The sequence below is a fragment of the Strongylocentrotus purpuratus genome, unplaced genomic scaffold, assembly GCF_000002235.5.
Source record: "Strongylocentrotus purpuratus isolate Spur 01 unplaced genomic scaffold, Spur_5.0 spur5_scaffold_21, whole genome shotgun sequence".
Classification (NCBI taxonomy): Eukaryota; Metazoa; Echinodermata; class Echinoidea; order Camarodonta; family Strongylocentrotidae; genus Strongylocentrotus; species Strongylocentrotus purpuratus.
Window position 1 is genome coordinate 23,055,785 of NW_022145607.1, and position 16,276 is coordinate 23,072,060.

The 16,276-nt window shown below is 37.7% G+C and overlaps 2 protein-coding genes across 2 annotated transcripts; one reads left to right on the forward strand and one right to left on the reverse strand.

Annotated features, from left to right (window-relative positions):
- Positions 1 to 237: 237 nt before the first annotated feature.
- Positions 238 to 8,470, reverse strand: LOC590422 (NADH dehydrogenase [ubiquinone] 1 alpha subcomplex assembly factor 4). Its single transcript, XM_790028.5, has 4 exons — positions 8,264 to 8,470; positions 6,235 to 6,332; positions 3,353 to 3,532; positions 238 to 1,329 (listed from the first exon to the last, which is right to left on the reverse strand). The coding sequence occupies exons 1-4, from the start codon at positions 8,397 to 8,399 to the stop codon at positions 1,192 to 1,194; spliced, it is 552 nt and encodes a 183-aa protein (XP_795121.5). The 5' UTR covers positions 8,400 to 8,470; the 3' UTR covers positions 238 to 1,191.
- A 116-nt stretch (positions 8,471 to 8,586) lies between these two features.
- Positions 8,587 to 12,685, forward strand: LOC105441052. The gene is made up of 2 exons (XM_011671797.2): positions 8,587 to 8,873; positions 11,450 to 12,685. The coding sequence occupies exons 1-2, from the start codon at positions 8,772 to 8,774 to the stop codon at positions 11,768 to 11,770; spliced, it is 423 nt and encodes a 140-aa protein (XP_011670099.2). The 5' UTR covers positions 8,587 to 8,771; the 3' UTR covers positions 11,771 to 12,685.
- Positions 12,686 to 16,276: the final 3,591 nt, after the last annotated feature.

A 16,276-nucleotide genomic window follows, 5' to 3' on the forward strand; every position in this document is an offset into this window, starting at 1 on the left:
ATAGTGAGATAATTGAAGAAAAAGATACTTTAGAAACATACATACTTAAGAAACATTCTAAAAAAACAAACCTTTCCTCTTTTTCCCTTTTCATCTCTTTTCCCCTTGCAATATTCTTTCCCCTTTCTCTTTCTCCTTATTTGTGTGCATTTGTTCATCCTTTATATATTCCCTCCCCCCCCCCTTTCAATCTCTCTCATTCATTACATTAATATCTTGTTCAGTTAATGACACTTACTTCATATTTTTCATTTTAATTCCATCATTATCATGAGGTAATATAAATCTTCACATCTTCATAAAATGACATTTATAACATAAGCAATCATACCAGAATCTACATCTTAATGCTTCAGCAAATAAAGTGACACATATCCAATGTACAAACATATCTGATACTTTTCATAATTATGTTTACAATCATGTTCAGAATATGATGAAACAGAACTGTTATGGTATCTAAAAATCCAATCAATCACCACATGATATAATTGTTCTCAAATAATAATTATTGTAAATTTATGCTATGCAATATCAATGGAAAAGAGATAAATCAGTATATTTTGCATTACACTGATTAACTGACTAATTGTGGTGTATTTTCCTATCACTTCCACCCAGCAGTAACTCTTCATATTGACTTTGAGTACATGTATGTATGATGGTAACAAATTATTTGGGCAAAAAAGGCAATTTGGGGGATGTTTGCAAACTTTTTTATGTCTACATATCTGAAAAAAGGGATGAGTATGTTGAAAGAGCTAGATATTTCACAGAAAATGGGTAACATTTTTACGATGTTTTCGTTATTGCAAGAATAGGGTGCTTTTCGCTCACGTTAACTCAACAAGCCAAACTTGTGGTATTATGCAGATCCCATTTTGTACCAGTTTTGCATAAAAGGGGGGTCATATTTTGTGGAAAATATCCTTGAGAGTACGCAAATTAATGGATTATTTTCAACTTTCCTAATGATCATATTTTAAACTTTTCGTGTATGTAATGGCACCATCCCGCACTTCCACCAGCTTTTCACAGATTGGCCATCAGTCTGCTGATGAGATTCAAAGAGGGGTGTCCAATCATCTCTCACTCTTTTGCTGGCAGTGATGACATCAGAGACAGTATTCTCCACAACTCTTCAAGTCCTAACATGTCAGTTGCTTGGTTACTATGGTGATTTGAAGAACATCAGCTGCCTTTGATTCGGGGGATGTCCTTGCCGTCGATGACCGGGATCACCTTAAAGGACTGGAAGTATTCCAGGATCTTCTTGGTGTCGTCCAGGTCCATCTTATAGTCCTGGGCTAACCTCTCTGCATTGAACTCCTGGAAAAGAAACATGTGGAGGTGTCATGATCGAATCAACAACATTACTTACGTTATTGAATGAAGACCACTTTTTTCGCATATCTAATGAGCTACGACCTTCAACCTTTGACCTACATATTCTGAAAACGAACTTGGGCTGTATTTCGATACCATGTACCTTCTTATCAAATTTCATTAAAATCCATTAAACATTACTAAAGTTACCGAACGGAAACCAGATTTTCAAATAGCTTTTTTTTAAATATTTAATGATTCATCAAACATTAATTAATTTTGCCAGCCATATTTCTACAGTCTAATCTGTCTAGGGACCGCCCAAGGGAAACAAAAAAGTGGCCTTTGTAGACAGGTGGTCTTTGTAGACAGGTGGTCACTAAAGCAGATTTGACTGTATTAGTTTAACCTTTTTTTGCACCTGATATAACTAGGTTTTGATACAAAAAGGTAATTTCCAAGGTCTAAAGGAGTCTATTACATTATGCAGGGTCAGATCCAGGGTTTTGTAAACAGGGGAAGGGGAGTGGGGGCAAAAAAAAATTGATGAGCAAAATAACATAAGGTCATCAGATTTATTTGGCGAAGGGGTGCCTATTCGCTCCAAAATTCTGCGGATCACATAGGTACACTTCCATTTATCTTCATGCAAAAGGCCCCATGGCCATTAAGCTATTTCCAATGGTGAAGAGTAGGTGGCTCAAGTTTTTGTTTGCGCCCACCCCCCCCCCCCCCCCTTCCCCCGTTTACAAAACCCTGGATCTGACCCTGTTTAATGTCATATACTCCTTTAGACCTTGGAAATTACCTTTTTATATCAAAACTTAGTTATATCAGGTGCAAAAAAAAGGTTAAACCAATAGAAGTATGGCTGGCACATAGGTACACTTCCATTTATTTTCATGCAAAAGGCCCCATGACCATTAAGTTATTTCCAATGGTGAAGAGTAGGTGGCTCAAGATTTTTTTAAAGCCTATAGGAATTAGAAATATCGCAATCTGTATTGCCGCGCAATGTGAATGTATCCCCGGGCAGCGATTTTGTGTCATCCTTAAGTTCGAAGGAGGGACAAAGATCCCCTCTCCCCTCCCTGAAACAAAAGGAAGACGTAGAGATCGCCACTAGTTGCTTGGACTATTGTCAAGACTAGGAGCAGCATCACCAAAACAATATTTGTGTCGATGTAGACACACCAAGAAATGTGGCAGTTAGAGCGCATAAAAGAAATGTGGCAGTTAGAGCGCATAAAAGACATTATGCCCTTTGGCCATATAAAAGACAGAACAATGAGGGCAGCATCGCCCAAAAGTGTAGATGTGTAGATTGTACCAAGATACATCTCCATTCAAAATTCGAAAGAAATCTGTCATGAAATGTAACCTGCAGGGCACACACTAGACATCCACAAAAATGTGGTCTTTTACCCTATAGAAGACGGAACACTGGGGGCAGCATCAACAAAAGTTATATGTGCGTAGATTATACCAAAATCTACACCTTTGTTTAAAATTTTAACGCAATCGCTTGAAAAATGTGACATATAGAGCGCACAAAAATCATCCACAAAAATATGGTCTTTTACCCTATAGAAGCGAAACACTGGGGACAGCATCACCAAAAAGTTAAAGGTGTGTACATTATACCAAGATACACCGCCATACAAAATTTGAAAGAAATCTGTCAAGGAATGTGGTAGTTAGAGCGCACACAAAAATATGCACGGCGGCGGCATAATGCTGCTGAATCCAAAGTACCCCAACGGCATAATGCCGGGGGATACAATGAAACAATTGAGTAGTCAATGGGTTCAATTTTAAGCATGTCTGCAGTGGTTTGGCCAGGGTGGATTAGACCTCCCTGCAAGGTCACTGACAGGTGGTTATCTCATCAAATCAGCTCTCAGTTAACATAAGAAAAAGGGGATCATGGGGGACCAACAAGCAACGATTAGGCATTGTTTGCTATATAAAGGGCGCAAGTAGCTACAAGTAGTGCAGTGGGGCTTTAACTGACAAGAACTCTCACATTTTTATTCCTCTTGTGTTTAGCTAGTAGTTCCATGGCTTGTCCCACCGATAGCCTCCCTTCTGGGACTTCATCAGCTTCCAAGAACACCGCCGGCGACCCTGGATTGGCCTTTCGATTCTGCGGAAGAGGGCGAGCTTTCTTTTGGGATTCGGCGGCATCAGCTTCATTCATCAAACGCTTCAAAACAAAAACAAACACAAACACAAATACATGAGAATGATGTGTCAATTGCAACAATAAACAAAAGATGTGCACCCTTGTTATTAGGTAAAGTCAAACATCCCTTTTATAGTGACAATCTGTATTTTAACAAAAGCTTCCTTGAAAAATACTTTTTATTGAAACAAAACCATTACGATGGGAACCTATCTGAAGTATAGCGAGCACCTGTAAATATGACTTGCTAAACTAAGGCATTCTTTACTGTTGACTCCTTTTCTTTCATTCTATCCTTTTTCTTTGATATTTATCTAACCTGTTTAACAGACTAGCCAAAGCAAGGAAATGATAAAATAACTTCCTGTTTTTTAAATTATCCAAGAAACACAAGCATCAAATAATGTTTCCCCTACAAGTTGCTTTACGTAGAGCATTGAGCTGAATCTGTTTGTTCACAAACTTCCCTGCCTCGTTGCAACATTCTCGAGGAATGGGGTGATTTAGCTACTACATCATTAAGACAGTAATAGGTGACAGAGCATTCATATGTCATAATGAGGAAGATGGCTAAATGGAGTGATGAAGGAAGACGTGAAAGAGGAGTTCGCTGTGTGGACCTGCCTTTGGCAAAACACCCAAGAGAGAGAGAGAGAGATTAAAGAAGTGCTAGGTACCATTTTGCAGCAATTAGGTATATCTGCGAGATGAAATCAAAAGGATACATCGATATCTGTTCATACCTTTTTGGTACATGTTTTACACAGTTTCAAGTGGACTGAAGAATATACCGGTTTACAAACATATTCAAATGTATGGATGTTTCTTTCCTGCGGACCTAGTGACGCAGTTCCGTTAACCTGTTATTAATGAACTACAATACTTGGAATCCAGTCTGCATACATTACTTGTTGCTATATCAGGCAAAATCTTTGGCAAGATTTCTGGTTGTCAAGAACAACAGTGGCCACTTTCTGTTTCCCCTGGGTGGCCTTAAAGTGTGGGGGCGGTATTCTGAACCCTGTGTTATCTCTAATATTGTTGTATCTTTGAAGATAAGATAAAGTTGGTATTCTGAACATTGTTGTAACTTTTGTGTTATCTTTTGTTGTATCTTTTCTCTCATCTTATTGGCCGCGCCTGCGCTCATACTTTGGTGCGCTTGTAATTGTGCGTATTATTAATAAAGTGGCATTTAATTCTCATTTGCATATGCACACGGGAGATAATATGTCGAGATAATTGGTATTCTGAAAGTTGTTGTATCTTTTATCTTATCTTGCATGGTATTTACAACAGGTAGGGGGTAGTTGTATCTTTCGTGGTGATATAATGGCGGCAATATTTTTTGCCCAGAACCAACTTCGTGCCAATAGACGAGTTAGAAGAAGATTGTGTGTTGACCGGAAACATCACAGATGAGAACTTTCTAAGATATTACATGCTAGGATAGGACTATTTTAATGCTCTCATCTTAACCAATATAGTGAAAGCGTGATTTGTCTTCATGATCCACATTCAACAGCGCATAATGATGACGCGCGTAATAAGTGCTCAAATAACTAATTACGCCCAAGATTAGTATGCGCTAGGCGCATCTTCAGATATGGCATAAAGTATTCCTATTGGTTGATCTACTTATCATGCTTATATAAAATAGATTTTGATTGGTAGGGTCCATAAAAATGGGCGTGTCATCAATGGTCAAAGATAAGATAGAGGCGGTCCTTCAAGAGATAACACAGGGATAAAACAATGTTCAGAATACCAACTTACAACAATATTAGCGCTGTCTTATCTCTGGAAGATACAACAAAAGATAACACAAAACTTACAACAATGTTCAGAATACCACCCCGGGTTCATAGAAAATCACAAATATGGCAAATAGCGTATTACTAGAAACTGGTAAGCTAAAAGATGGCCATCGGGTGATTTATAAAAATACAAATAAAACAACCTCCATAGCATCTAGGATATGCGAGAGATTCGCCGGAAAAATAACGATGTTTTAATGCCGTCACAATATGAACCAACCCTGCCCAAGCAGACGACATCCCACAAAGAATGAACATAATTGCAATGCTTTTATTTCTCAAATTATAATGAATTTAGTGTATATAAATGTGATGGAATTTTACCCCATTCAAAAAGGGATATGACCCCCATTCTGATTTGTTCCCTCTTGAAACGCCGAACATGCCGCGGTGTATGCAGCTGAAAATACAATGGCGTCTTATTTTGTTTACAAGCGACGGATTCCTTTTTTTTTTTATCCTTGCATTTTTTATCAAAATAATATAATATCATGCACAGGGTTTAGAGTGAGGCAATAGATTAAACATTTCGCCTGAGGTTATTGAAGTAAGAGAAATAACTGAAGAAAAGATGACAAATAAAGACAGGCACTGAAATTGTGTGAGATGTCATGGGACATCGTCTGCTTGCGCACATCATGTTCAACATGTGACGTCATATCTCAGCAGCGACCAGGGAGCTTTTCCAGGTGCTATGTCAGGGCTGTATCTAATCGTTTTGTAAATGTTAATAATCATTACACCGAATGTTTCCAAGCATTGGCTTTTGATAACCTTGGCCAATCAAAGTGTCACCTTTGCAATAATGCAATAAAGTTAGTTTTTTAAATCAATGAACCTTCTCTTTAATAGGCAGGTTTGACTGTATTATCACTAAAAAATAAAAAGCTGAGGGGGTGAACTGACCTTCCCTTCGACCTCTTCCGACACAACCTTGACGTCTTTCAGCATTCCAAGGAGACTCTCATCCTTCCTCTGTTGCTGCTCCAATATCTGGGGATTCTCTGATTGAACAAAAAAAAAAGAATTTTTACATTCAATTCACACAATTTTAGGTCTTTTTTAACTATTAATGATCATTTTATGGTGTGAATACTGAATATTCAATAGGCTCAGAACATAATGTGACATTGCATTTTTATTAAACTGTTTTGGGGGGACGGACAGACCCCATGCGTGTTACGAAAATGTCCGGTAAAGGGGTACTTTTCGTGCGACAAAGTCCGGCCCGAGAATTGTAAAAAAAAAGGGGTGTATTAACTTTTCACCCGGAGATTTCTTTAAAAAGGGGGTGTTTTTTTGTTTTTTCTCTCATCTCTTTGGATTCCTGAGAAATTATTCTGAATTTAGGGGGTACATTGAGCAGTTTTCATGATTTAGGGGGGTCTCCAAGGCAGGAAAAGCCTGCGAAAAGCCCGCGAAAGGGGGGTTCGGAAATGTTGGCAGTCCTCAGATAGGGGGTGCTTTCAAAAAGAGGGAACAAGCATATGCGTACCCTAAATAACACTGAGTGGGGGGCCGGGGGACGGTCACTATGAACATGACGGACAAAGAAAGCTGACAAAATATACAGTTCCTCATTCTACCCTCAACAATTGCTAGGGTAGACAAAGAAACATCCCTTCGCTGCTATTATGTAAAAATGTGTAGAACAGGTGAATATGCATGTGACACCTGTTCTACAGATTTTTGAATAATAGCAGTGAACGGATGTTCCTTTGTCTACCATAGCAATTGTTGAGGGTAGAATGAGGAACTGTATATTTTGTCAGCTTTCTTTGTCCGTCATGTTCATAGTAGGTGCAGTGGGGGCCTTTAAAGCTACACAATCACATGGCTGGCTCCATCATCAAGCCACATGCATAAATCAATTTCCACTTCTATCAAAAGCAAATTAATAGGCCAGTTTCTGCGATTACTTAATGCGCGGTTACTGTAACTAGGACGGTCAAGCTTTGCCGTACCGCTATATTGAATCTCTGCATTTTGTATTAGACTGTCGGTTCTTGCCGTTAAATTTCATTCATATCTTTCTATCAAAACCGAGTTTATATATATAAATTTCTGTTCTGGCCAGAGATGTCTTCCAACTTGCCATTCAACAAGCTGAGTTTCAGGCAGCTGCAATATTTTCTTAGAAAAAAAGGAATTTCGACCACGGTATACACCTGAGAAAAGAAGAGTTAAATTAGCTTCCGCGGTAGCGTACATTAGCCTGCCCTTAGCCCCTGACCTAGGGGCCGGTGTCGCTCGGTAGACGTGAGTGTGGGCTAATCACAACGGGCAGGATTTTGGGGTGGGTTGCAGGCGGGGGCGCGCCTGTGTGAAGTCATCTACCGTATTGTCTCAGATCCTCATTATGGTAGATAACTTCACACAGGCGTGTGCCCGCCCGCCCGCAACCCACCATCGGTATGCACTTGTATTGTGCAGCGGTTTGCCGCGAAACCTGTGAAAAAGTGTATACTATTATATCAATTTTTTCCAAAAATACTTGAAACAGGTAAATAACATAACAACTTTTAACTCATGATCTTTATTTGGATATTTACTGAATATTTACTTCATTTTCACGCCAGAGTTACGGGTCAAATTTTGGATAGGTTTCCATGGTTTCTGAACAAGCGCCCAAATTTTTAGGCACCCAGGCCAGTCCAAAAGTGGTTCATTCCATGCGAAAGTGCATTAGCGTTCATTAATCCGGGTCTAAATTTAATGAAGTTGTATAATGCCTTTAATGGAGTATTATAAAACGATTCACGGCCACATCTCAAAAATCATCCCATCCAAATTCCAGCCCGTCAGTCAGCTCAGCACCCGGCCGGATACTAATTACCATAACCACAACACAACGACAAGTACCCCAGAGTTCTGGGAGAGTTCGCACTCAGCAGAGCCTCAGCTCCGCAAGGCAGTTTCAATAACTCAGTCATACCTCGCTGATATTGAGCTATTTTCTCAGCTGTCTTGGGATGTTTTGGAGCAGGTCTTGGCTTCTGCTGATCAAGTAAACGATGTGCCCTGCTTTCCACATTGAAATTTGTAGCAATTCTCCTCAAAGCGCCTCCCATTTTGCAATGATTTAACCAGTCTTTTCCGGCTTCACGTACCGACACTGCAGCAGCATGACCGACTTGATTACCCAATACATGTACAGAGTTAAGACGATAGATGGCGTTGTCACTTTTAGTTTTCCCTATTTGTCAGTTATACTGCAAACAATAATTTGTCAAATATTAATTCACAATTTTTGAATTATCAGTTATTGTTATAACGGAGCGGGTCAAATATATCTACTCCAAACATTGCAACAGCGGCATCAGTCATTGCATTGGCCTTGTTCCATATATACGCGACTATATGACGTTCTGATATTATCACCATAATTATTGGCTTCGAATTAAACTTGAACTTGATAGAAATCTTCACACAGCGTCGTAAAAATGGCAAATGGAATGCATTATCTCACTTTGGGTATGGCGGTTTTAGTCGTGACCGTTGGAATACTGAAAGTAGCACCTATCGACCCTGCGCATGGGTTTATGGTAAGAATATACTCGCAAAAGTTGACAAAAAAGCCTTCGTAATTATTTCGTGATTAGAAATGAGAAACTTTAAAATACCAGTGGTTCGGGTAGTATTACTATTAGCCTTATATTATATTATATAGAATATGCACTGCCTACATTATGTAGTACGATCGACCTTGTTTACATTAGACTACGTCATTACACGTACGTTTTTTGTGAGTATAGTCTATACGTACATGAGTTGCATGATGTGTATTGGATTATTAAAGGAATAGACATATAATGGTTGTTATTATTATCTTTATCGTAATATTTATTCTTCTGTCTGAAGGATAACATAACTATATTGATGTATTTAACTTCATGACTCCCACGATTCTCCAGTACTATAGAAGAGGCGGCGCTCAAGGAAAAGGGGGGGGGGGGCTGGCATGGGGGCACAATGCCCTCCCACTTTCTAAAGTACCCCAAAAATGCCCCTTTTTACATAGAAAAAGTGCCCCTTTAACTTTGTATAAAGTGCCCCTTTTTACATAGGAAAAGCGCCCCTTCCCCTTTTCACCTCTGACAAGTGCCCCTTTTATTTTGACACGTACCCATTTTTCTTTGACAATTCCCATTTTCCTTTGCAATAAGTTTCCATTTTTCATTCTCACAAGTGCCTTTATTAATCTCTAGTAAGTTCCCCCTTTTCAGGTATTAGAAGCGCCCCTTTTCACCTTTGATAAGCACCCCCTTCACCTATAATAATTGCCCTATTAGTCTGAGAGGTTCCCCTTTTGTTTTGACAAGTTCCCCTTTTCCTTTGTAAAAGTGTCCCTTCCCCTTTTAATAACTACCCCTTTTTAACTCGGATAAGTGCACCTTATATTATCACATGTGCCCCCTTTATTTTTTAATAAATGCCCCTTTTCCTTATGATAAGTGCCTCCATTTAAAAATGAGCCCCTTTCCCTTCTCATAAATGCCCCTCTTCATCTATGAAAATTGTTCCTTTTCATTATCATAAGTGCTCCTTTTTCATCTCTTGTGAATGACCCTATTTAATTCTGAGAGATACTCGTTTTACTTTGACAAGTGCCCCTTCCCCTCCTGATAAGTGCTCTTTTCATCTCTTATAAATGCCCCTTTTATTTTGACACGTCCCCCTTTTCCTTCCTAATAGATTCCCTTTTTCCTTCTTATAAGTGCCCCTTCCCCTTCTCATAATTACCCCTTTTCATCTATGAGTGTCCCGTTTATTTTAACATGTGCTTCTTTTTCTTTTTAATAAGAGCCAATTCCCCCTTCTCATAAAAGCCCCCTTTCACCTCCGATAAATGCCCCTTTTCAAATTTGATCGGTGCCCTTTTTTTCAACAATTGCACATTTCCCTTTATCATTAGTGCCCCCTTTTCATGTAAGGTCAATAGGTCATTGCCCCCTTTCAGATGCGATAAGTGCTCCTTTTAACCTCTGATAATTACCCAATGATATGTGCCCTCTTTCCCTTTCTAATAAGGAACCTGCCCCTTTCAAAGTCTGATGGGTGCCACTTTCCGTCGACAAATGCCCATTTCCCATGCTCATAAAATCCCTTTTCATCCCTGGTGCAACCCTCTTTTTTTAGATGTAAGAAGTGCCCCATTTTCACCTCTGATAATTAACCTTTGTATTTTGACACGTGCTCCTTTTCTTTTCTAATAAGTGTCTTAACCCTTTCGATAAGTGTCCCCCTTTCCTCTCATCATTTAACGTGCCCCTAATTTCAAGCGACTATAATAGCAACTTCCCAAAGCTGGTATAGACTATATAGGTATCTACGTGTGACTACCTTTATATTTCCTTAAGACCTCGATATTCAAACCATTGTAGTTTGTTATTATGTAGAACACATTTTACAGAATATAATTACATTCATAAAAGAAGTCATTATGGCCATGGGGTTGCATGAGGGAGCACAAAGGGGCTGCCACCCCCCCCCCCATTGCTTCCCGCTCAGATAAAAGGTCTAATTTGTTGTTACTGAGGTTTGAATTTTCAATCTTGTCCTACATGGTGCCGCTAGTGAAAGTTATCTTATAATGCTGCTGAATATTTCTTGCCATCTCCCCTCATCTGTAATGATAAGGACAAGGTACCCTTTGTATGTCTCTTCCCCTCTTCAACTCTCTCTCTCTCTCTCTCTCTCTTTCCATCTCTCTCTCTCTGTCGTCCCCCTTCTCCCTCTTTCTTTCTCTCTTCCTCTCCTTCTCTCTCTTTGTCATCACTCCAACTCTCCCTCTCCTACACCTCTCCCTATCTCTTTCTTTTTTTTCCTTTTTTTTTTTAAACAAAAATTTGAATGTGATCAAAGAATTTTTATGCAATGTCTAAATGTTTGATTTTCGATTTATGTCATATTGTGTGTTATTTCAATTTGAATTGCAATTGTTAATGTATATTATCCTTGTGAAATGGATCGCAATTCAGCCATTGGCTGCGATGATCTTCTTAATACAAACCATTTCTATCTAATATCTATCTATCTATCTATTTGTAATTTCTTTTAAATTAAACAAACTACTCATAAACCATAATTTCTTTATTGTTTTGCTTGTTTGTTGTTAAAGGTGTCCAAGATGAACGAGTATGCAACAGTGACGCCTTTAAGATACATCGGGATTCAGCTTTCAGGCGCTGGCTTTCGAGCTCTTATCGCTGTCCTCGAGATCGCCTTCGGATCCCTCCTCGCATTCGGCCGGAACGACTGGCCGGTCGTCAGCGGGTTCGTCGTCCTGGCGATCTCTACCAATGGTCTATTGTGTCAGCTTGCACTCCGCGAAGCTCCCGCAGATTTCGTGGCGCCCATTTTGATCTTCGTTTTGATTGTTGTCATGATCTTTGGACGGAATGGGCTGTTGGGCCGACGTGGCAAGCTACATCTTTCTTGAAGTTTGACTAAACGTGGGAGGAAAAACCCTGGCCTTAATCGTCATACAATATGTTCTCATTAATCATAACATTGACAGCAATATTCAAATGAATCCTCAGTGTATGCCTTATCAAAGACGCCATCAAAATTGTCGAGGGATATCGGCCTTAGTTTGTAGATAGGTTTGGGGGGAAATGATAACAATAATAACTGTTTTTTTAAAGAATCTGACATACCATTGAAAACTAAAAATTAAAACATTAAAGAATAGATGAATAAGAAACAGTGAATAAATAATGAACAATGAATATTCATAAAAAGCGACAGTCCCCCTTTAAAAATGTGAATTGGACAATATTTAACCCTCGAAACTATTTAAAACAAAATTATAAGAAATACAGTTTCAAAATACCATAGTATCTGTTCTCAATTTCTCATGCTACTGTATTCCATCGTTACGTACAAAATACGGTTATCAAAATAATTCAGTTCTTTGATTGAACTTAGTTAGTTCTATTAAATTAAGTGATATGCCGGTCTATGATATTTCGGTATGGAATGAAATAGACTAAGTTTGAACAAGAGTTGTGTTTACTAAGATTTTGATATAAAATTGCGGTCAATTTACTATAAATTCGTAAATAAAATATGTCATTATAATTATTTGTATGCGGAATACTAAACGAACATAACTTATGTTCCTTGTTAATAGGCCTACGTTGAAGTATGTGATTATTATTATCAATAATAATGACCACATTTCATAAAGCGTTTTACCGGTTATAACTACAGCTGGAATGGAGCTTCTACCTTGAAACAAAAAGGAATCGGGGGTGTATTTTAAAGACCGTCAATACTACTGGGCCAGAAGGGATTAGACCACACAGCGAGGTCACTGACAGGTGGCTTTCTCTTTAACTCAGCTCTCAACTAACATAAGAAAAAGAGGATCATGGGGGACCAACAGGCTCCGATTGGGGAAGTTTTCTATATAGAGGGAGCAAGTAGCTACAAGTAGGACAGTGGGGCTTTAAATAGGTATACAATTTTATTTGTTTAACTTATGCAAAAATAACCAAACAAAATTGTCTGTTCTAAAATTTGCGCATAGATCTAGATGATTATAGTTCCTTCCGTTTAAAACTGTCAAACTGTTAACCTATTCAAAACTAGTCTTAAGACAAATTTATTCAAAATTGCGTTCGATGATTAATTAACTCTGTTCACTTTGATGTGTATTCCATATGTATTATAATTTGTAGGTTTATTTGCTCTATTTAGTTTTATTTAAGATGTAATTGTATATCAGTCTATTTTGTGTGTATAGCGCTTAGAGAATTCGGTGATAAGCGCTTTATAAGTAACCTTTTTATTATTATTTTATTATAACAGGGTAGAGTACATTAAAGATAAAGTTGAGTTCTGGTCATGCGATCATTGTGAAAGAAATGGTGTGGAATGGATCAGAAAAAGTTGATCATGTAGCATTTAAGTATTAGTGTGTACTGCACGGTTCTGGAGTCATCAAAATCATAATAAATTTGACCCAGTCTTGGTAAAGTAACAAGCACTGTACATAGAAAGATGTATATCGGACTACACAAAATGGTGTCGGGGCTACTAACCTTGATTTTCTTATCTTTCTATGCTCATTACTCAGCCAGTATACATTTTCTACCAAAATTGTTTGGCAAATGACATTTATTTGTACTCTTGAACATTCAGTGTAAGTTTCGTTTGATTCTGTGAGAATTCATTTTCTTTTCTTTTTACCAGAACTCAAGCTTATCTTTAAATAAAAAGATCTCTTAGTACTCACAGACATTAGATAGAAAAAGTCGAAAGATAAATTCATCAATCGGAGCAGAGCAGAGACACAGAATATAATTAATTTCACATTGCCCTTGATTTTTATTTCATACTCTGATAATATGCCAGTTCACGGTTGCAGTCTGAGCATGAGCAAATAAAGGTCATTGCAGAACAAATTTTGAAATACACGGAGACGAAATACTGGATTCGTGCTCATGAAAGTTATGTAATCATTATTCATTCATGCACATTCAGTGCACTCCATGATACACAGGTGGAAGTATTCTTTGAAAAGGGGAAACAAAGGCTATAGCACCTCCATCGCTGTAGGAGTGATTATTTCAAAATGTACAAAGTGGGACCTCTTCATGTTTTGAAGATCTGTGGATATTCGGGGTTATTGCAGTAATGTGCTAACCGTGAACTGGTCTATTATTACTGACTTATTTTCCATCAATATAAAGCAATGTGCTTTTGTGTGTAATATAGCATGGTATTCATGGATGAGATTGAATATGAGTGTAGCACAGGAAAAACATGATGAAATATGCGTACTTTGTGAAAACGTTGCATTATTACACTGTAATAGATTTACATAATAATGAGTTTGAATCGCTAATAATTCTGTTGTATTCTAAATATAATTATGTGGAGGTATCTTATAACATTGATAATTTTTTTCAATGTTATGTCCATTTAATTTGTGCATGATCCATTATAAACATACTAGAGAGAATGTCTTTGTGACGGACATGTGCGCTATATAAGAAGTCACCATTATTATGTCAGCTTTTAATTCCTTATGTTAAAAAAAGGACAATGATCACATATTTCAAAACTTTTTATCTAGTTTTCATAAAACAATAGTCAAATACAATATATGCAATAATGTAAAAGAAAACCATACGGTAATTGTATAACTGATCATTGTTTTACTGATTATACCTGAAAGACTTCTTTTTAAATAAAAGACATATTTTTAACGAATACTTTCCAGGCCTCTGTTTTTCATGTATGAGCCTAATAACATGGGGAAGCTGATTTTATAATCAATTACGATTCGTTCAAAAGATATCAGGCGAAAGATGAAATGAAGATTACTCTCAGCTGTCAGCTTTGATTCATTCTATTTTATTTCTAACTTTATTTATTACGTTGAGAGCTGACAAAAAGGTTACTCAATGTTTGTGTACAGATCGAGTGAGCTATTTTATCAACTGTCTTGGGATGTTTGGGAGCAGGTCTTGGCTTCTGCTGATCAAGTAAACGATGTGCCCTGCTTTCCACATTGTAATTTGAAGCAATTCTCCTCAAAGCGGGTATCACATACACACACACACGCTCACACATCCTCTGTCTGTCTCTCTCTCTCTCTCTTCACCCCCTTTCTCTCCATCCCCGTTCTCTCTCTCTCTCTCTTTCTCTCTAATACACACGCGCGCGCGCATGCCTACACACTCGCTCTCTCTTGTTCTTTCTCTTTTCCTCCACCTCTCTCCGTTCTCCTTAAATTGGGTTTATTTTTTTTGCATCGATAGAGCATGGAACAAATGTTCAGTGTCCGAAGGAAGAGGTATGTCTATAGTATATTAAAAAACTAACAAAGAGTTCCCATGTTACTTGAGAGAGTGTCAAGAGAGTGTCAGAAACCAAGTAAGCTCCTCTATTTTGTTCTGCAATAGGTAAAGATGGTCAAACGTTTTTATTACATAATTGTATGAAAGGAATGATCATGTGACACCTCGAGAAAATTTCAAACAGCACTCAATAATTGCACTACGCGAATTTGAGTTATAAAGTGAATAAAGCACTTCTGAGTTATCGAGACTGAAAATCAATAAATACTTTTTCTTTACTTCCAGAACAGCTAAGGGGAACGTTTTGGTAAGGGGAACGTTGATATTTTCCGTTTGCCAGATCTTAAAAAACTTTGTGAATTTTTTTTAGTGATTGTACCACCGTAACAATGTGAGTGTCTGTAATACACAGTGAAACTTTATTTCGACAACATCTGGTGCATACAATTTAATTTAGGACAATATAAGACAAATCGTGAGTCAATAAATGTAAGTTTAAACCATGAAACGTTTATTTTAATATATCTTTTAGCACGATAATCATACGTCAATTTGAAAAACACAATATAGGCATCGTACAACAATAATAAATGTAAAATCATATGTCACTTAGCACCCATGATTGCACCCTTACATATTTAATGCTAGTGCTCTTTTAAATTTGACTCAATTTTTTAGAGATATTTCACGTTTATCCAGAAAATAAATCAATACCACATTACTACAAAGGACCTACACAAGGAAGACTGAGAACCTAAAGCAGTATTCTAATGACAAGGGTTCATCTGATCTATACCTTTATAACACAAGTAATTTGACTGAACTTGATATAAAACCATTTGACAGAGCATTTAAACGAAATGTTATGGATAGCATAATATTGGTAATACCGACTGTTTACATATACACTAATGTTATCAACACACATTATTTTGAAAACGGATAATTCATAGACTTCAAAATTACTATATAATTATGAAAAACGCATACTGCAATTGATAGAGACGTGACCGAAAGTCCACGAGACCGTAAATAACTTTACGAGACCAGCTTTTTAGCCTCTTGACCCTCCAAAATATAAGAAATTTGGGGTCTCGTAGACTTTCAGCCTCAATAATATACTCTCCTCTTAACCC

What these genes read in the sequence shown, in the direction of transcription:
- LOC105441052 (XM_011671797.2), top strand. Translation starts at nt 8,772, where the DNA reads ATGGCAAATGGAATGCATTATCTCACTTTGGGTATGGCGGTTTTAGTC. An exon ending in ACCCTGCGCATGGGTTTATG is followed by an intron (nt 8,874 to 11,449) that starts GTAAGAATATAC and finishes TTGTTGTTAAAG; the next exon opens with GTGTCCAAGATGAACGAGTA.
- LOC590422 (XM_790028.5), bottom strand. Translation starts at nt 8,399, where the DNA reads ATGGGAGGCGCTTTGAGGAGAATTGCTACAAATTTCAATGTGGAAAGC. An exon ending in CGGAAGAGGTCGAAGGGAAG is followed by an intron (nt 3,533 to 6,234) that starts GTCAGTTCACCC and finishes TTTGTTTTGAAG; the next exon opens with CGTTTGATGAATGAAGCTGA. An exon ending in AACACAAGAGGAATAAAAAT is followed by an intron (nt 1,330 to 3,352) that starts GTGAGAGTTCTT and finishes TTTCTTTTCCAG; the next exon opens with GAGTTCAATGCAGAGAGGTT.